This window comes from Ixodes scapularis, unplaced genomic scaffold (assembly GCF_016920785.2).
Source record: "Ixodes scapularis isolate PalLabHiFi unplaced genomic scaffold, ASM1692078v2 PGA_scaffold0__279_contigs__length_252992795, whole genome shotgun sequence".
NCBI classification, from domain to species: domain Eukaryota; kingdom Metazoa; phylum Arthropoda; class Arachnida; order Ixodida; family Ixodidae; genus Ixodes; species Ixodes scapularis.
The window spans coordinates 165831601-165852990 of record NW_024609835.1 but is presented as its reverse complement, the minus strand read 5'-3'; the positions used below and the strand labels follow the sequence as shown (position 1 = coordinate 165852990).

Genomic DNA, 21390 nt, shown 5'->3' with positions numbered 1-21390 from the left:
CGCGTAGGCAGCTTTCCAGCGCTTGTAACGCAGGCGAATTATGCTACGTCGCAGGGCATGTGGACGCAAGCGCGGCGTCTAACATTCCGGGGGAGAAATCCACTGCGCATGCCCAGAACGCGTCCCACACCCCCCAGACGAAGATTGCTGCGCGCAGAAGGCGAACATTGAACCGAAAAGAGGAGGATCCCAGGATAAGGCTTCGATCGAAGGAAACAGGCCTCCCCGTGCTCGACGATATGCTTGTCCACCGCTGAGAACGAGGAGTGCCAACGCGCAACTCCGTCCATATGCGGACGTCCAACAATCCAGGAATAAGTAAACGGTAGCACGAAGCGACCAAGAGCGCTCAACAACCGATAAACAAAACAAACAAGAAATATACGAAAATATCGGTAGAAACCGAATAATAGTAATAAAACCTAACCATCACATACCCGCGTAGTAAAGAGGAAATGTATCCAAAGATAAGTATATGCTGGCCCGAGTGGAGTCTCGAGTTTTGAAGAACTAGCGGGTTAGGAGGGGGAAATGGGGGAGGGGTCTTTTGGCTATCGATTCTTCGCGGAACGTGGAAGAGCTTCTTTTTCCGATAACGTGCCCGGGCAGAACGTGACGGCTCCCTTCCCTATCTTTTACTGGGAGAAGATTGTAAACAAAAGGCGCAAAAGTAAAGAGACGAACGAAGCGGGATTTCTGGGCGTTATATAAAAACTACCCGGAGAAATCAAAACAACTGGGTCCACTCAGCACGCGCTGGTGGAATCTAGAAAAAAAAACTTTATGGATCGCCGTGAGCAACAAAATCGCAAACAAACTATGCGGTTCGACGAATAACGACGAAGGCGCAAAATAATCCGATAGTCAGACAATAAAATGAAAAAAGTGCCAGCTTATAAAGAAAATAAAAAAAAAGAGGCTGCCTCAATCTCGTGAATAATACGAGCGGCAGCGGCGCCACTCCAAAGAGTACGTAATAAAAGAAGAAAGAACCAAGTTAAAAGCAACAAGTACACACGGAAGTAGAAGAAACACTTAAAACGCGCGTGAGAAACAACTACGCAGAAAACATAAGAAAGAAAACATATAAAAGCCAGTACAAAAACGCGATTTGAAGCGGCCGAATGACGAAAAGAAATAGAAAAAACTAAAGACGCGCGATCAAATAAAGTTGCCCGGCAAAAAAGGAGGTTACACCTCGCTTCCGCCTGGGTTTCCACTACCCTCCTCCCTTACGCTGCCTCTCCCCTTACCAAGCACTACCCTTCCACCCGGAAGTAGGTAAGAGATGACCGCATCAAAGTCACGTGCCCCCCCCCCCCCCCCCCTTACCTTCTACTACGTGCACGTGACGTGGACGAAGGAAGCGCTTGACCCACTCGCTACACTCGGGCTACTTGCCCCGCAGCGCGCGTGCGCGAACTACTCTGCTCCGTAGCGCGAAGTTGCCTGCTCGGCAGAAAATTCGGCACAACGATTAAAAAAAAGAAACTACCGTTTTTACGTAGCGCTCCTAAAAAGTTTGACCAATGTACAATTTTCAAAAGTGCCATCAAGCAACTTTGGCGGTCGCCATTGCTGCGTGCGTGATGATTGCATCCGAGTCTTTACAGAACGCTGACGTGGCCTTCGTGTCCAATACATGCACAGTATGCGCCCGAGAAAATGGCCGACTAGGTTCATTGGCGCAGCAGCCACGAGGTGGCGCAAACTTTTCAGCTGCGTATTTATTCCGGACAAGTACACTATACTCAAATAGGGTAACAAAAACACCGTGAATCGAGGTCCGCTCAGAAAGTAACGTGGTATCGGGTTCGAATGAAATGTGAGCACTGGAGCTCGTGGCCGTCTCGACACAGACTGCGCGCCTCCTGGAGGCCTCTGGAGACTGATCGAGCGGCGGGGTGGAGAGTATAGGGCGCTGCGGGGGTGTGCGTCCTCCTACTCCGATCTGTTCGAACCTCGCCCGGCACAGCCCGGGCTTTGAAACTGCGCCGGTAGTTCGGCCGGAAGTTCCGTCACCGTTCGCATTTCATTCGAACCTGAAGGTAGGGTGTTCGTTTTGCGATTCAATATATAACGCGTTACCTCAGGCTTATAACAGGTTGCGTTTTCTGGTCGTGCGATTTACAGGCACGAGCTGCTGCGAGAACAAGGTTGGGTACTTGTGTTGTTCAGGTTCCCCTTTTAAAAATGTGCTCAATAGCCTTACTCGCCACTTCCATCAAAAAGTAATGAAAAGACCCGAATCGTTTCTTCCCTTAAGAATTGGCAGCAAAAACAATCCCTAAAGTTCTATAATACATGCAATGCAGTAATAAATGATGCGGTCGTTTAAAATAATTCGCGAGACATTAAACCGTCGTTTCGGGGAGTGAACAACCCAGTGATGCGATCTAACCCGAGTCATTTTGTAGCACCTTTTGGAGCAGCCAAACGTCCATCATGGAGCAGAAAAAAGTACTTTTAAGGCACGACCACACCCTTCATTCTTATACGTACAACTGCGAATAGATATGCTAAGATTCGTGTGTTCCCCTACCCAACTAATATAAGAAGTGCATAATTTGCTTTCACACTTCTGTGAAACAGCAGGTTCGATTTCATCAAGCAGAACTAGCTGTTTAGTATCACAGAGAAGCAATAGGCATGGCAACGAGATGCTGATCTATGAAGGGCGGTATGAAATGCTGTGAATGACCATGTTATGTATAAAATAAAATGTAAACCAAATAGTACATTCCACTAAAATAATTTTAGAATAATCTTGAGCCCACTAAATTGATGTTTCATTCAAGTTCTAAAGGTTGTAAAAAAAAAAAAGGATTACTCATTCAGATTTTAAAAAAAGTTATATATCTTCTAATCAAATTATGAAAATCAATGACATTTTGTATGTAGAAGTTCATAATAACAGAGATCGGCATGTGAACGATAAATAGCCAAAGTTATTACCAAGCTTCCTTCCACTGGTTCCCCTAATTTAGTGTTAATGTATTTGATTCACCGTACCTCGAACGGAATAAACATATATCAAGGTGACAACTAAACAACCGAGTTCAAATAAAAGTAAACCTAAAGAGCAGCTCATATAAACTTTCTTATGATTCAGTACCGATTTTGAATAAGATATCGCATGAATACCGCAGTCTAACAAAATAGCCGCAGTTTTATTCATATATTTTTACTGCAACTAAGAGCTGCTACATTAACAATCACAAAGTTGTATTTTGTAACGCACCCACCTTTGCGTGTTTAACGTCCCACTCCGGGGGAATGCTTTCCCTTTAGCAATGGGATGCACGGCGGCGAAGCAAGATAAGCAAAATATCGATGCGTACTTCGCGGTTGCCGCTTCACTGCAGTACACAAGAGCGAGGCGAGAAGCGCACTTAACGAGGCTAACTTACACGCCAGAGCAGACTATGAACATAAGATATATTGCGAAAGTTCTCAGTACTGTCAGTGATTAACACTGACAGATTGATCTAACAGGATAGTACGTTATTTGCGGCTACAATCGAAAGTTCCGAAAATTCGCACAAGGCTACCATAACGATCCTGACGTGTAGCCGGGCCTGAGCCATTATATTTTCAGTATTATTAAACTGAAATCATGTTTCGGCGCAATGCTGGCGCAAGTTCCTCAAATTTGAGCTGAATGTAGCAGGGTAACCGCTTTGGCGCAGTTTGCCGCAAATGGGGCAGCGATGACATCACTGAGAACCTTATATATATATATATATCGTAAAAAGGAGGTAAATGGTTTAAAACGTATTTATTGTATATATACTATATTCCCCGGTACATTGAGGTGGGAAACTGGGTGCACAGCCACGTGGCGTCAATTTTTCCCCTATATTTAGCGGGGAAACTAAATTGGTGCATTGATCACGTGACGTCAATTTTCGTGCTAGATTTCATGGGAAGCTTTTATCGATGTATTACGCCTCGTCAGTTTTACCTTATGTCGCTTTGCCTGCTAAATTTAGCGTGACTTCATTACTGAAAAGTTAACTAACTACAAGTGACGCCTTACAGACAAGTCTGGTCTTTTTTACCTTGCCGAATACCGACTACACGGGGCCATATCGCATAAAAATTTCTTTCACAAATGTTTCCGACGCTCTATTAGATACTCGAATAGGAACCGGGACAGCTTCGGAGCCTATCTCGGCAACCCGTCGGCTGACATTCTTCGTGTTTCGTTCGAACCACAGCCACTCCGGATCATCCGTCCCAGAGGCCAGTGCCACAGAGATCTAATTCACTACACTCAGTGGTATATTGCGTGAAACGAAATTTAGAGGACTCTACGCGTGCCACTGTGCCGACCGAAATATAAAACAAACATTCATGCAACCCTCCCCCGTAGTTAATAACGCGCATCGTAATCTGGGCCGGAGGACGCCCTAATCCAATTGCCAGCATCGACGGCTAGGCTAAGCCCGCCCCGGCGCTTGACGCCGGATGCCACCGCCAGCGCCGCTATAAGCCTCCGCCAGATGGCGGGCAGCTCGGCCGGGATTTCAGGCCGCCGAAGGAGGACCGCGAGCCCGCACCTCGCCTCGAGTCCAGCGGGATGAGGCTACATCCGGCGATGCATTTCGCAGAACACCCACAAGACGACGAGGATCTCGGCGTAGGTCCCTACTTCAAAATGGTGGAATGCAAATCCTATACCCTCGTAGTCACGGTGCGAGCGAACTAGAACGTGCGACACCTTTCGATTGCACGCCTAGTCCAATATGCAGTCTGTCGAACGGTTGAAAGGAGACTGAGCCCGATACGACTTATGAAACTGAAAACTAAACAGCGGGGTCGACCACACAGCACCCGGAGCCACGCAAGAATATACCCTGTACACCGTAGCCTTTGCGAACCACTGCAGCTGTAATTAAATATAAACCAACATGCTGTATAAAAAATTAAAAAAAAATATTTACGTTTGCACACAGTAGGTGTGGGCCTTTCGCGTGCGCAAAAATCAGATTCGCGTTAAGCGAAGCGTCTGCACACGCGCCATGCCGTCCGCAGGCACCACCGCAGCGGGGTGACGTGAAAGTCGAGTGTTCGTACACATTTGGAAGACGCGTACCCGTAATGTGTAACTCGATTAAATGTCAGCTGGAGTAGCGGTGAGATTTACCCTCCAAGAGGAACGAACTGCGACAGAGGGGATGGTCGAGCCAGATGCTGTGCATCGATACGTATAAAACGCGCCTTATTTTTCTTCGACTTGTCGTATCTTTCTCTTTGGGTGCTTTCCTACGCAGGTCCAAAGAGCAACCTTCACAACCCTGTGCAGGAGCGACAATTCCAAGTCGCTCAGCCGGTGTTGGCAAGGCACTTCGTCCGCTCTAGGAAAGACGTCGCGCGGCACCGGACCTTCTTTTATTTATTTATTTATTTTCACGGCACGTAAAAGACGCGCCTCGTTTCCTGAAGGACCGAAACGGGCCGTTGCGCAGACTGCTCGATCTACGAGGCAGGTTCCTCTCATCCTGAACGAGCAAATGTAAGCAGAGACCCGGCCGTAGGGTGAGTACAAAAAAGAAAAAAAGGAATGGAAACAAAGAAAAGTTTTTAGTGGTGCAAATAGACGGACTAAGAAAGTGGTCAGCTGAAAAAGAACTGACGAAGATGACGTTCGGATCGAGCGAAAGAAACGCGACCGACAAAAGCTCTGCAAAGGTTATATTAAAAGAAGAATGGGATGAGAAGAGTTGAGGAATAAAAATATTAAAAGGGGTCGCAGAGAAGAAAGCCTAAGCGCCGGAAACGCGACACAAAAGAGCCGGGAGACGATGACCACGACGAGAACAGAAAGAAGACGACGAGGCGGCGGTGGAAACGCGGCGACGAGGAGGAGAACGCCATCTTCGTAACGAACGAGAAGAGCGCGCGCCCTGTCCTCTCCCATTCTTCCTGCAAACAACGCCGACTCCCAACAGGCGGATATAAGACGGCTCAGCGAGAGAGAGAGACTATCAAAGAGACCGATTCTCTCGGCGACCTCCTCTCCACCGGGTGGTGCCTTTTTTCCCCGTCCCGTAATGACGCTCAGATGTGGGTTAATGCAGTGCCAGCCACCACGGGACGATTCAGACACGCGCTGGGCAGAGGAGGAGGGCAGAGAACAGAAAGATGAGGCGATGGAAACACGGCGACGAGGAGAACCCTCTCTCTCGCCCTCTTTCTCTTCCTGGTGGACGTCACAGTAGGGACGCTTCAATTCCATTCCAAATACTCGGAGACAATCGAGAGTGTGGGCCCACACCCCGCTGTCTGACATGGCAAGGGAAGGGTACTTCTCGATTTTACGAAAATTCCGTTTTAGTTTTTGGCTGTATGTGTTCGTGCGTAAAGATAACCCTCAAGGTGTCGCCTCCGGCTTCTAGACCAACGACAGTGCGAAAGTTCGAAAGTCTGACTCCCGAACCACATAACGACAGCCATTAGTTAACGAGTAGACAAACAACAAAGCTCCTAGAAAAAGTTTCTAGCTGCAAATTCCAGGGAGACCGAGTGGCCATGCCTCTCGGGTGAAATAGGTAAAACCAGGAAGTACGAGCAACGCATCAAACCGGAAATAATCGCGACCCGCACCGCAGTTTCAACCGCCCTTACTCCCCTCCCTTTCCTCGTGCAAATGCACTACCGTTCGTGCAGTTAATAACGCCTTCAATCCGCAGTGCGGTGTGTCTCTAATTATGGCTACGGTACTACAAATCGGCAGACTACTTATTTCGGGCCACCGGCCGCGCAAAACGAGACTCGCCAATCGATCTTGCTTTGCCTCCGCCGTAGACAGCGCCACGGCCAGACGTGTCCCCACCCGTAGCCCACCCAATCACGTTCATTGAAACGCATTAGTCTCTTATTGGAAAAACGTAAGGAGCCCAGACGGCATTTAAGACGCCGAGGAACAATACGTCCACAGCGAATAAAACCCGCCGGCGATGCGCGCACTATCCCTATTCCCATCTCGCGGACTCGATAGAAAAAGCCGAGCTCTCGGTGCGGTTTATGCTGATCATCGGACGCCAGAAAAGCAGTAAAGCTGGAGGATACTCCGTTTCACTCGACGATGGACCGCACCATACCATCCCAACCAATCGAACGCTGCGAATGATCCACGTGACCACGCGTTCGGAAGGACGCGCGACACCCATACGGCACTGGATTGGGTTAGACGGCTCGTAATGTCCAGCGCAGTCCATCGTAAAATGAAACGCAGTGTGGCAAGGAGAGGACCGAAGCACGCGGCCCGCCGAAGGAAAAAGAACAAGATACGTATGGCTCGATGCCTCCCCGCACGGCTCCGCCGCAATAAAAGCACGTCGGTCGGGGCGGAGTGCGCTTGCGTCTCTCTTTCTCCGAGACCGGTTTGGCTATTCCGCTATTCCGCGAGGCGTTCGCCCTTTTACATTAGCGAGCTAGCCTCGCCGGCAACAGCGGCAGCCCCCGTCGCACGTACAGACACAGTACAGATGGGCCGCAAATCCCTTCCTCCAGAGTGCGGCGGTGGATAATCCAGCCACCTGCACTTCCCGAAGCAGCGCCACTCGCTACGCATTAAAGGATCGTTCACACAGTCGCGTCGATTGCGTTGCGTTGCGTTGTGCAGCCTAGCGCCTCTCCATTGGACTAAATCGGCGAACGGGACATCGGCGCCTTCTGGCGTTTTTCTTCGGAAGGATATGCCCTGGCACTACAATCTGCCCCTGAGATTAGTGTCCTCAAATAGTGCTTCACATGCATTTGGTGGTTTCCATAACAGTCTTCATATTTGAAGAGAAAAACAAACATCGTCGATCGCGCGTTCGCGTTAACGGTGCTGCGCAGTGTACGCAAGCGTTACTTGTGTTTAGCTACTTTCTTTTTTTTTTTTTTTTTTTTTCCCGTAACGAAAGTAACGATTTCGGTAGTTGCTAGGAAAACTAATCAGTAACGCATTTTTGTCACTTTTCGCCCGAGTAACGGGTGGGGGTACCTCGTTTCAGTGTTCGCCTCAACTCGCGCTGTATCTGAAACCTCAGATGAGCACTTCTTAAACAAACTGACAAAGTACAGCCACGCTTGTCGCTGAGAGCCTCAACGATAGCTCTGCCAACTTTCGATGCGGTTAAGCGCTGAATCGCCCCGTATTTGTTGCACATTATCACAGCTGCGTGATGCTCGCGAAAGGCCACGTTTAGCCGTCGTTCTGGCACGTAACCTGTCATTATGATAGGTAACTCGTGGCAGCACACAACGCGTTTGATACAGCGTAAGAACGTCCACGGGAAGCGAGAGAGAATCGTCGAGAGCAGACCGTCGTTGCGGGACTGTCGCTCAGAAAAGAGACTTCACGGCCGCAACACGAACAAACTTCCGGTGTCCTCAAATCCGCACTCACGTTTTCGGCGAGTTCTCCCCGAAATTCTTATCTCGTCATAATGTAAACCCCGAGCCAGGGAGAAAGAAAGTAACGGACAACACGACATGAAATCTCAAACGCAGCTTCGTCTATTCGCGACAGAACAGCAACATATAGCCGTCCAAGTAAAAGAAAAAATTTCAGCCGCGCCTTAGGGTTTACATTATGATGTTTCCTGACCAGCTCGCCCGAAATTCAACTCTTATCGCGACTGCCTGTCGGAACGAATGGAGGGGCTGTGGTCGGAGCACGCCACACGCCGAGGTTCGGCGTTCAAACGCATTCCAGTGGCGAGTAGATACAAAAAACACCTGGGCCTTTGCGTCCGCCGACTTTCCTTTCATTCGAGGCTAGGCGCTCCGGCGTCGCCGCGGGTTCTCGTCCCCCACTCACGCCCAGTTTCTCACCGTTTAGTTCCAACATAGTTTCGAGCTCGTCGTCGACTTACCGAGCGAAGTCAACAATATGGCAGCTGACGATGAACGAAATGTTTCACCCGCAACCGTGTACCGCATATCTCCTCGACTGCTCAAACTGCTGGTGGCATACGCCTTTGTGCGCGCCAGACGGTGCTAGGGGTTGTGACTTGTAGCAACTGGCCGTGTTATTGCCTTTAAAGGAGTCGATACGTTTCATATGGCACAACGTAACGCGTCGTGGCAGCTGTCTTCACCAGCGGGCTGTCATGTAGCGCTGGCGTCAACGGCAAGTAAAAACTGCGTGCGTGCCTTTGCGGCAGGTGCAGATACAGTCGACGGCTGAGCCACAGTACACTCGATCGCGAGGTTTGCAGCTGAACGTTTTTTGAGAGAACAACATACTGACGGCGTAACGTTACGTCGATCTTCGTGTACGCGACTAGCGTCGCCGGAATCTCCGTGTTGTGTTCACGACCGCAGCTCTGAGGTAAGGCCGCTACTCCGTCACTTACCAGTCACCCCGTGTTGCAGGGCGTTACAAGGTATCGATGCCAGGAGTCGAGCGCTCTGGAATTTCGGTATTCAGAGACACGCTATTCGAAACTTTCGTGAAGACTGCTCCCCAGAGACTGGGATGTATCGCTGAACCGGAAGACGAGATGGAGACCGGCCAGGGAGACTTCGTCAAAAGTGCCGAATTCGAATAGTACACACACAACAAAGCTAAACATTTCTAAAAAAATAAAAAAAATGTAGGGTTTTTGCGGTATGCTGTCGACCTAAAACCCCGGGGGAAAAAGAATACAATCGAGAGTTCGACCTCCGAGTTTGGGGGACACACTTCACCAAGACTAGAGCCAACACACAAACTAAGATAAATACCGTTAAGTGAAACGAGAAAAAAAAAAAAAGAAGATAAGCGGGGCGTTATGCTTTTGGTCCAGTTTCACGTGCATCAAACACGCTGCATGCAGGCAAGCGGCACCGCGAGTGGACCCATTCCGCGCGTGCATTTCCGGCGCCCCCCCCCCCCCCCCCCCCAAAAAAAAAAAAGTAATAGTACGCAATTTGCAGTGACATCGGCAGGCACGTACTGTGGTAGGTGTTCTTACCAGCTTCTCCAAACACGCGTATCCGCCAACATTTCTTCGCGGACATATCGCAAAAACAGAAAGGTAAGAGGCAGTGCGGCACCAAGCATGCAACCGATCCGAGCGGCATGCGCAGACAAGCATGAGCAGCAGCGTTGAACAGGCATACGAACTGAGCGCCTGCACTCACTGGGGGGCGATCTCCTCGACTCCCCCCAGGTGGAGCCACCACCAGTACCAGTAGTACCACCACCACCACCACCACCACAGTCGTCGTCCGTGAACCGGCACGACGACACGGTCGCTAGAAAGATACACACACAAGAGGCCAACGCGGTTAGAGGGCCCGCTCTCGCACCTCCGCTCTCGCAGCACAGCTCAGCGCGTGCAAATCAGTAAGAACACACTCGGCCCCACGGATTGCGTGCAACCTAGCAGCAGCTACAAAGCCAAGGCTACGAGCCGCGGGTTCGCCCAACGGTCGGAGGAAGCCCGCGTGCCTGCGGGGCGCCCTCGCAGTTCGCCTCCGCGGGATAGAGGCGCTCCTGGGATTCCGCCGGTTACGCGGCAAGCCGTACTGCTCGTATACACCGCACCAAAGACGAGATTTTCGCTGCAACACAGAAAAATAGCATTGTCTTCGGACACGCGATCGTGTCCCCGGACAGTTTTTGTACGAACAAATGTGGACAGAGTCCACATTTGTGGACCCTGTCTGACGATCGTCTCTTGTGGACAAATGTGGACAGAGTCTGCAAACTGTCTTTTGTACGGTGTATTTAGCGGTGCGGCCGCGACTTTAGAGTAACCGGGCACATAGAGTCACTCTATTGCCGGTTTGAGAGCAGACATCGTTTCAGGTACGCACACGCGTTCGGCGGCAGCCGAGCTACGCCTCACTCCGGTTATAAACTGCAGTCAAATTTTTCTTCAAACTGGCACGCTACAACCAGACTGCAGCCCGTGTTCATTGGAGAGGGAGGAATGGGTACCAGTTACGAGCTCTGGTTACAGAGCGCACGCTTGACGCCAAAAACCATGCCGCCGCTGTCTACGTTGCGTGCAATCCGTGAGAATAAAAAATGAACACCAGAGCCAACTGATAGAGTGAGAACGGCAGGGCGCGTCTTTCGAACGCCCGGCTTCTAGCGTACCCGCGCCATGCCTTCCGCGTGCCTTGGCAGCGCACGCGCGCTCGAGGTGCACGAGAAGCCCGTTGTCGAAAGTGAGAAGCAGGCTCTGGAGGAGGCGGGACAACTAAAGCCGTTCTCACTCTGTCGGTGACTAAAGTTACCTCGAGGGAAAACGGGGAAAGGGAGGGAAGACTGATCCACAAGACACGTGACATTAGCGAGTTTCAGTAGACCGCGTTTCCCCCCCCCCCCCCCCCCCCCCCCCCCCCGCTAAGCCCCTCCGCTAACCGGAGCTCTACAGCCAAGCCCATCGGCGCGCAGGCGCAGTGACGGTTTCTTCGTAGCGGAGGGTTAGCGGAGGGGGAAACACGTTTTACTAAAACTCCCTATTATGTCCCTGCCGTCCTCCCTCTCGGATACAGGGAGGCTTGATATGACCTCCGGCTCAAAATCTCACCGGAATCCAAGCTGAGAACGCTCGTCCTATTTGTTTTATGTACAAAGGCAGCGTTCGGGATTTATTGACCGCCTACCGGAGTAGTCCGCGATGTAAAGGCGAACCGGGTGATATTCGATTTGTACAAACACCAACCTCCATTCGACCTTTGTTAAGACAAGCCTGTGCTCAAGCAGTCGGCTCGAGTACCACCGGGACGATTCCGAAAGGGGAAAAAAAAAGACCGAGTAATCGCGAGTAATGCGACCGGAATACGTCCCCGATCGCGTTCCTATAGAGTCCCGTCGTCGACGGAGCCACTCGCCACGCTTCAGCGTCTTACTGTCACCAGCACCCGAAACGACTCCAAGAACTAACTGATCGTCTATACCGCAAAACTACAGGGAAAAACGGCGGAAGCTGTTCATCAGCATGGCCGCACACGGCGTACCGGAAGCGAAAAGGCGTTTCGTGAAAGCGCCCTCTCAACGACAAAAACAGCTCGTGGCACCAAAAGTTAACTGCCACGCAGGCCGGTCCTGTTGGCCAACACTCCCGCGTTTATCCACAACCACGAGTGGGCGCTGCGCGTGCGCACAAAGCACATTCGCCTGAGACGAGGCCTTTGCGCATGCGTCGTCCCACCGCAGGGGCGCGACGTCAGAGTTCAGTTGGCGTGTGCTCCGCTGCCCCTCTAAGCTGACAACGGGCTGGAAGCTGCGTGCTCGTCGGGACCAGTGATACGTCGATCCTAGGCCACGTCACCACGCTCCCGCTCATACCCAGGCGCGGAGGAGAGCGGGGTCAATGCGATGAAAGAGAAGGGCGATCGATTGGTGCGCTGAGCGCGTAGCTCCCGCCGCACTGTCAGCTTAGACTGGAACGGAGCACAGCTGCCGAGCGTACGCAGTTGAGACTGGCCGTCTGTCCGTGCGTATACTTCGCTCCGACCAGAGCCGTACATGTACAGAGTCGGGCCATTCCTTGGGAAGTATAGGAGACAAATAAGGAGGCGCCATTGGCCGAAAGCGGGCTGGGCGTGTTCCAGGGCGTCTTCAGAAATTCGAATGTGACCAACCAGAAGCCGGAAATAATTCCCTGGCGGTGGTCGCCAGAAACAAGTCTGATAAGTGCATCGGAGTAACTCTCGGTGAGTGAAAATAAGGTACACGTGACGTTTCAATTACGCCCATCCAAAATGATGGTGGAAGAGTGCGATTACCGGAACGATTGACATAACCCGTACGCCAAGCGCCGAGGGCCGGGAATCTGCCGTCCGAGCGGTCACACTCTGTCCGCGCAAAACAGAGTCGAGCGGCGCGTTCGTTCCTTACATCTTTCTGCATGATCGTGATCGAAACTTCATGAGCACTCTATTTTCAAACGCGAAGAGTTACTACACTTCACTCTTACGCGCTTATTAAAACCATATACGAACATAAACCTTGGATCAGAACTGTTTCTCGCTACCACCGCTAGGGGAATCTTTTCGGCTTCTGGTTGGTCAAGAGAGCATGCCAAGCCCTCTTTCCGAGTCTGGCGCACGCCCTGGCTCTGCCCGCGCCTCCCATTGACCAAACTCTCTGTATACACGGCTCTGGCTCCGACGTCCTAGCATATGGACCACTGCAGCAGGCTGCCCCCCCCCCCCCTCCCCCTCTCCCTTTTTGACAGGATGCCAATTCGATAAACCAGTGGCTCAGCAATAATGTCGATGCTGCGAGTGTATCAAACTGAATATACATTTACAAATTCACTCCACATCTCCCCCCACCCACCCCAAAGAAATTAATTATGCGTTTGTTTTTTTTTCAGCTTAAGGACTTGTCAAGCTGATCTTCACTTTCTTCATCTTCATTGATCTTCATTTACCATGAACGTACGATGTAAATAAACTCTTTATTATTATTATAGGGGATTCCATTTCAAATTATTACTCTTAGGAAAGGTTCACATAATTATTACAGAGTATGTTTCAATTAGATAAGATTGTACATAAAGATACATGCCTCCTCTTATCCAGGAAGATATTCTGGGTCACTTATATAAAAAAGAACAATTCATTTCAATGAAAACAAAATATATTGCGGTCTACCCTGTCCTACGACCTGTCTATGAGGAGACGATCTAAAGAAAAAATAACATTTTCATTAACATGTCATCGGCACGCACGCGAGCTCACAGACTCACACTCACACACACAGAGAAAAATGCGAGAGTCGTATCAAGCAGCAGCGAACTTCGAGTTAATTAAATTTTGGAGGAGTACCCCACGCACCAGTAAGAAAAGGCGCGTGAAGATTGCAATGCATGTTGCAAGACAAACACAAACAACGCTTCAGCACGTCACGCGTAAATCGCAAAAAAAAAAGAAGGAAATCTCAATACACGTATATACAAAAGAAGTTATGCCGCCATCTGTGTGCAGGGGGGATTACGCCGTGACAAATACTCAAATCAACAAACAACTCGCTAAAATAGAAATAAAAAACGACACGCGGGAAAATGAAAGTTCCATGTGGTTCTGGTTGACCTGTTTCGTTTTATCATTTTTGCAGTATCATAATCGCCACTCGCCTTATGGTCTCCGCATTTTATTTTACGCCCCCCCCCCCCCCCCAAAAAAAAAAAAAAAAAAATCTGCGAACACACACACACAGGCAGCAACGCTCTTACCGGTGAAAAATTCGCTTCTGTCTCTCGAAATAAAGTTAAAAAAAAAGGAAGGAAAGAACATTTTCTGCTACTAAACTTGGTCTGTTGTTTTCCCACAGCAACTTTTGTTTGGATGGTTTCAAGAGGTTTCTCGCTCTGTTTAGTTTTCACGCAGAGGGAGAGAGAGGGAAAGGGAGGAAGAGAGCGTGGGAAAAAAGGGAAAGAAGCCGTCGTCGTCGATTCGGGGGAAGCAACCTTAATGTCTCGTCGTTTTTCGCTCGCAAGTCAAAACAAACACAGGAACGCACATTGTTGGGGGGGAAGCAAGCATCCAAGAGATCGAGCGAGAAAACTTCGTCGCCCAAATTGCAGCCTCACGCACCCCCCCCCCCCCGCACGCACATACACACATACACACATCCTCTCCCTCCCCCTCCTCTTCACAAGTGTTCCTCGGCCCGTCAGCGTGTCACGTGACTCCCCTGTCTCTGTTTCGTGCACCCGGTGCTCTCGAAATTCCGGATCCGTAGGAGACAACTTCCGGAAGCCGAAACGCGTGCAGAGAACGACCCAAAACAACGACGACGATCACAAGAAAAAAGAAAAGGAAGAAAGTCGAGAAGAAGAACATCGGCCGCAGCTACTGTTTCGTCGCCGCAATTAAAGGCAAGCGAGGAGACGGAAGAAAATAAAACGAAAATAAGAGGGACTCGAAGATAGAGGGGCGATGCTTCCGGTTCGAGGAAACGACGCTGGGCGACTCCTTCCAGCGTGCGTGTTCACGAGAGCGGTTCCAAGTTACACTTTGAGATCGCGTTTATTTTCTGGTTCGTTGTACGGGTGCATTTGTCTCCACGCTCCCTGCGTCTGATGTCTTTTGTTCACACTGTGGTGAGGTCCAGCGAGAGAAGGCGAGGGAAAAGCCGGGAGAGAAGTGGAATGGATGACAGTACCCATAGAATGGATAGATGGATGAAGTGGAATGGATCACATCACCCATAGAAGTATGGATGATGTGATGAAAATGTCTCGAAGGACGACAGTAAAAAACAAAATATACCTACTTGCTCAACAAACATTGGAAATTGTATCAGAAGTCATATAAATGCATATCTTCTCAAATAATTATAACAGTTTTACTCACCCGAAAAAACAAAAACAAAAAACAATGTATCGTTGCCAGACTACACGCGTTTCATGCCAATCTCCCGCCACAAATCCGCGAGTGAAAAAGGCGCTCCACTTTATCAGTCCGCGCGTCCGCGGACGAGGCGCGGATCGCAGGAATCGGTGACGTGACGGTCACGTGCTACGCGGTCCACGGACGAAAATCGCGAATCGGTCCGTCGTGTGAATCGGCTATAATGCGCACGGTGGAAGCTTGAAATCATTGGGCTCTGAAACCAACACTGCCCTTCGATTACTCTCATTTCCGTCGACGAGAAAACCTTTGCTGAGGTCAAAGTCAGTGTTCGGCCAATCGTGGAAGGCCGATCACAGCGACGCTTTCGATCGCGCACGTCGCGATCGAAAGTGTGCAATTACAAGCTTGCCAAAGCTGCGTTCACGCGCACGCTGCACATGCTTGCACGTATGAAGCACCAGTGAGCCGCCATGCTCGCAATTTTTAAACGAGACTGGGGTGTCCAATACGAAACTGCGACCAAGAAATAAGCGCCGAAATTTCGTCGTAGTATCCCTTTAATCGGTATCTTGTGTCTCCACTGTAGGTTAGAAATTTGGCCAGTGCAGTGGTACCACTTCTAGCCTGGGTCTTTAACGTACACCTCGCAGTAGTGAAACACGACCGCACGCCGGCACGACGCTCATCCATGTCGAAACGAACAAGGGTAGGGATCGAACCCGGGATCCCTGGCTTCTGCAGCGCCAGTTTTCGCTCCACGTGCTCCCAGCCGCGTACGCTACTGACACACTCGGCCACAAAGCGCGTGGGTTGGCCCGCTGCCAGACGGAACCAGAAGCACGGCACACTCCAGGCGCGTACCGAGAACTGTGCAATCTAAACGCCACTCACGTACTCCAACTCCGCCAAAAAAAAAAAAAAAGTAAAAAATTGAAAGGAAATTGAAAGCAGGTGAATTAACTTTAAATGAAAAAAAAAAAAGCTTAATCTGGAAACAAACAAAAACAAAAAACGAACAAGCGCACATAGTCTCGAGCGTCGAGACGATGTGTGTGCTAATCAATTTAGTTTCAAACTTTTTTTTCCCTCCCATTATGAGTGAACAGGTTGTCCGTTCTTGTTCCGTTGTTTCATCAGAGCTTCACTGCCACTGCAAAAATCACAACTTCATCGCAGCTTCACTGCAAAAAAGAAAGAAATATAGTAACGATTCGAGCACATCGGAGAAGCGGCCGCTTCTCCGAGGTGCTCGAATCGTTAACATATTTCATTTCTTTTTTGTTATTGTAATAAAAAAAAAAGAAGGTAGAAAAGAAAAACGAGAAGAAAAATCAACCGTACAGCGTCGCCCGCCTCACTGAAACAAAACCGACGCGTCCTGGGTTTATCGAAACGAGATGATTATTTTAGCTCCCTCTCCCTTCCCTTCGTCATCACGTCCGTAAAACAAACCTACACTTTTTAGCCTCCGTCGTTTTTTGTCTCTTTGTTGCTGTTTATCTTTTTCGAGAATTTCCCTTCGCTCTTCCTTCCCTCTCTCCACTCCGTCAGCCCGAGATTCACAGCAACGGCGACCGCCCAGACACACAACAGCACTTATACTTCGATTCACCTTCCGATAGATCGCAGCGAGCGCTACGAACCATCGGAGCCAGTAAAAACGTGGCGTGGGCGTCACGTGACCTCCGGCAGGGGAGCAGCGGCGTGCGGGGTCCGTCGTCACGTGATAAGTTTACAGCGCTGGATTGGCGAAGACGCTTCCTAGCGCCCGCTAGAGTCCATCGTAAGGTGAACCGGAGTGAGCAGCACCGGTCGGGGGAACAGCCAGCCACCTCCGCTCCTGGCCGCCCGCTCACTTCCTCCCGAGAACTGCTCCCACATCTGCCGACACCCCCTCTCCCCCCTCCAGCCGTCTTGGCCTAGACGACGTCAGGCTCCCCCTCTCCCCGATCGAGAGAGTCCCGTTCCCACAGCCAAGGCCGATCCGGTGTCGGGGTCTCTCGTCGATGGCCAGCCAGACCTCATCGGCCGACCCAGGCTCGTGACCGAGCGCCTATCACGTTTTCCACGATGAATTCTGCCCTCGCCGCTTCGCGAACCCAACCTGTGGGGGCGTGGTGTGGCCGCCGCTGATGATGTCTCGAAGAACGCGTTCTTCCTCTCCCGTATACCTCGCACACTTGTTTGTGCCTATTGCGAAGACTCTGCCGAAAATACTGAATTTCAAAATACCTTAGGTAGTACTTTGGGGCCTCGCAAAAACATGTCGTTAAGGGTATTTGCTACTATACCTTAAGTATAGTTTTCACTATCTTGCGCCCATTATCTCAAATAAATGTTTTCCACATCCGAAGACATTCGCCGCTTTAATATATTACGGGAATAGGGATCGGCTGAATCGATTCCAAAGTAGGAGCAGAAACGAGCGAACACAGATCAGGGAACAAGGCATGACCAAAGATGCAGACGAAAAATGCCTACAAAAGAACAAATGGATGGAAGTAAAGCAAAACAAACAAAGGCACTTTTTTTTACCTTTTTTTTTTCGATAACGCATTTACGGCATACGGAATTATGATCTACGGAATGAGCGTCGGAAGAAGTCTTATTTGAAGTGTTCAGTTGGAACGCCGATTTTCAGACCAAGAGTGGTCTGAAAATCGGGCCCACATCTATTTTGTTGACGTAATATTTGCTCTGTCAACAGCAACTAAACATTCCTTCGTAAAACAAATATGCTAGTGTTTATATATATTTTTTTACATATATGTTGACCTCGGGGGACTTATAAAAGCGGAAAGGGGGGGGGGGGGGCCGTCCCCCCCCCCCCCCCGCCTTTCTTTTAAACCTGCCCATGATTCAAACATTTGCGTCTAAGTGCGATGGACTGCGTTCCGACCGCTTGTGGCTGCTTACGGCGAGAGACGGAGGCCATCGAATAAGGGAAACAAAAGTGCATGACTGTGTCAAGGCGCAACCGCCTGCACCGTTCTGGCCGGATCGGAGACCTAGCCGAACTGGGCACTTCGCCAAATTGAAGCGTCCAGCCAAATCGCTTCTTTCAGGCAATTGGAGCCATCAGCCGAATGGACAAGTCTGCGGAATTGGGATGATGGAACGATGCAAGCAAACGCAATTCGGTTGTACGTATTTCAGCACGTCAGCGCAAACTTTGCACAGCGAACCGATAGTTCTGAAAGAACACCCCAGTCTGTATGCATGCCCAGCTGGAGCAGTGCTTAGGAGAACCTCGCGGTCACTAATCTGACCTCGCGCGAGTTACGACCTGGTACCTGCTAAGTACCTCCAACACAAAAGCTGCAGGAAAGGCTCGGCCTTCGAATTCTCGGGGAGAACTAGCACCATTACGCCGCTCACAATGAGCGCATCATTTTTCTGACGCACGGTGCAAAACTATCGGCGCTAACAATTAAGCCATCGCCGGTGGCTAAGATTTTCGCTCAGGATTTAGGGACCGCCATCCAAACTACTATCCGCAACTCCAACGCCAAATACATCGCAGGGCGGTAGTCGCGAGATGGCGGCGGAGACAGGGATACATTCTCCGGGATTTCTCATGCGCCTGCTCGCTGACGCTGGCCAGTGTGCTGAAATTAATTTCTTTGGCCACACATACAAAGCGGCCAGGGCAGGAGCATATCACAAGTGACTGAGATGTTGATATGCCCGCCGAAACCTTTTCAAATGAAAATGCGAAAAAGCATCAAAGTCACGTTCGCGCTACCAGTTTCGCGCAGTGTGTGCAATTACAGTAAATAAAGAAAAATAGATTTCCCCTCCCCAATTTCCGTTTCAAATAGCTCAAATGTGTCCGATCGCCATTTGCAAGCCGCCACCATGAAACGCACGACGCCATTATTAACAAACCGCTGGGTTACCGTTACCGTTATTCGCCGAAAGTGAAAGAGAATATGAAAACATAGTTGGGTCAATAACAGAAGCTGGTAACGGAAACCCGGCATCCATTCCCCGGCCCACTTCGCGATAGATGAACGGCGTGACCGGCCGAGAAATGGCGGAGGTGGAAACCACAGCATTTCCGGTGCACCAGGCGTGCGTAAACGCCAAAGTCCGATACCATGATACCACCGCCGCCGGTACATAATAGAGCCCACACCACGCACTCCTCTCAGCCGCGTCCGGGGCGCTCCGGAACGGAGGTATTAAGTTTTGGGGTCACGCGCTGCAACACTCCCTTATCATAAAAGCTGCCGCTTCGTCTTCCAGGTGAACGATGATTCGAGCCCAACGCCGGTACAGGATGCCACGACACGGTTACCGACGGGTACCGCAAAAAAGAGGAAAAACAAATAGACAAACCAAGGACGGCTGTATAAAAACAAGCGTCGTGACCAAAGGCATTACAAGGGTCAAAAATTAGCGCGACAACAGCCGAGAGGCTGCGACACCCCAACGAATGGCAGCGAGTGACAGCGTGCAAAACATATCCTTGGAGGCTTGAGCGCTTGAGGAATCAGGGATGGACGTCGTTCCACAACTTTCGCTAATCCACCTTTTTTCTTTTTTTTCTTGGTCACGTTTTTCGATGTTTTGATATGAACGTACATATTCGCGTTCTATGAATCCACGAGCGACCATGACATGCCTTCAAGTGACAGGCTCGGGCCAGCGCCCGTGTTCTCTGCCCAAACACCTCAAACGAGCAATCTCCGAAAAAAAAGTGGACTCTGAATGCGACAAGGCTCTGGAAAGGTTGAAGCGAATAATAAACACTTCCGTTTCAACGGATGTGTCGTGATAGATTATGGTAGTAGCTACGGGCACGTTTCGTATGCTATTGTATCTCGGAATAATTTTGTTTGGAGAGAAAAAAGTGTCTTCGGAGATGTGAAATGTACGTTCGTTCTATACGATTCCTCTCTGTAATGGTCTACGGCTACGGGACTACCGTACCCGGAACGAATACTTATATAATAAAGAGAACGTAGTACACGTTTCCGGCCGTAGCGTAGGAAAAAAAATAATGCTACGCGATGGACCGTGCAAGAAACATAATCATCATCAACATTTTATAGCGCCAGGCTGCCGCCGTCTGTTCGTCGTCGTCGCTCAGGAATTTCTGCGAAAAACCACATCGTACGAATCAAAAAACCATCATTCAAAACACCTGAGCGCCGTCGACGGCACGAGCCGATCGGACCAATCTTGCACCACTAAAAGCGCAACGTCACGCCGTTCGTCATCTCCCTGTACCAAAGGCTAAAGCAATCAAGCGTTGTGAATGAGCCTTTGAAAGCGCGTATATCTTTACGTGGCACTACGGCATGTACATACATACACTCACACGTGTGTTTATTGCACCATAAACAAGTACAAAAATTTCCCAGGCCCGCAAGAGCACCCGAGTGCTTGTGGGCCGGACACTGTGGTACTAATACGTGTTCTACTGTACTGAACCATGGTTAAAAGCGCTAAAAAAAGACGTACACAAGATAGAAGACAAACACGGGCGCTACTCACAACTGTATTCGGAAAGGAAGATGGAAGTTTTCCTTTCCCAATACAGTTGTGAATAGTGCCCGTGTTTGTCTTCCATCTTGTGTACGTCTTTTTTTAGCGCTTTTAACCATGGTTCAATACACTAAACACCAACTAGCCCAACAACAAGTTCTTTTACGTATTCTACCCTTTGATTGGGTTATGACTTACGGCGAAAGACAGTATAATGTGTGGGCACCCTGGCGGCTCCCAAGCCAAGTTGCCCGACTGCGAGGCTCAAGCCGAACTTCTTCCGCGTGGCGGCGACGTCACGCCAGCCACGCGCACATCGGATGCGCCGCCTTGATAAGGCAGATCAGAGGCGGCGCACAGGGAGTCGCTGCCTGGACTCCGGCAGCGCCGGTAGCAATGTTAATCGTCTTGTCCATGTCCCATTAAATGTAGTTTCTTGTTGTTGAAACCGTTGGCTCCGTGTTGTTCCTCCGGGTCGGGTATGCAGCAAGGCAAACCGACCACAATGGCGCCCAACGTGGGGCCCGAGGCAATCAGTACTTGTTCGTGGTAACCGACCACTTCACGAAGTGGGTTGAGTTATTTCCATTGCGGAAG

The 21390-nt window shown here is 50.1% G+C and overlaps 1 protein-coding gene across 8 annotated transcripts in view; it reads right to left on the bottom strand.

Moving 5' to 3' along the window:
• Positions 1-21390, bottom strand: part of LOC8033041 (probable nuclear hormone receptor HR3) — a 181442-nt gene that overhangs the window by 135146 nt on the left and 24906 nt on the right. For 4 of the 8 annotated variants that reach the window (XM_029969591.3, XM_029969654.4, XM_029969717.3 and 1 more), the window contains exon 2: positions 10123-10236. The exons of the other annotated variants lie outside the window; for them this stretch is intronic. In XM_029969591.3, coding sequence (XP_029825451.1) covers positions 10123-10236 — 114 coding nt within the window. The remainder of the gene's footprint in view (positions 1-10122; positions 10237-21390) is intronic. 8 annotated transcript variants of the gene reach the window in all.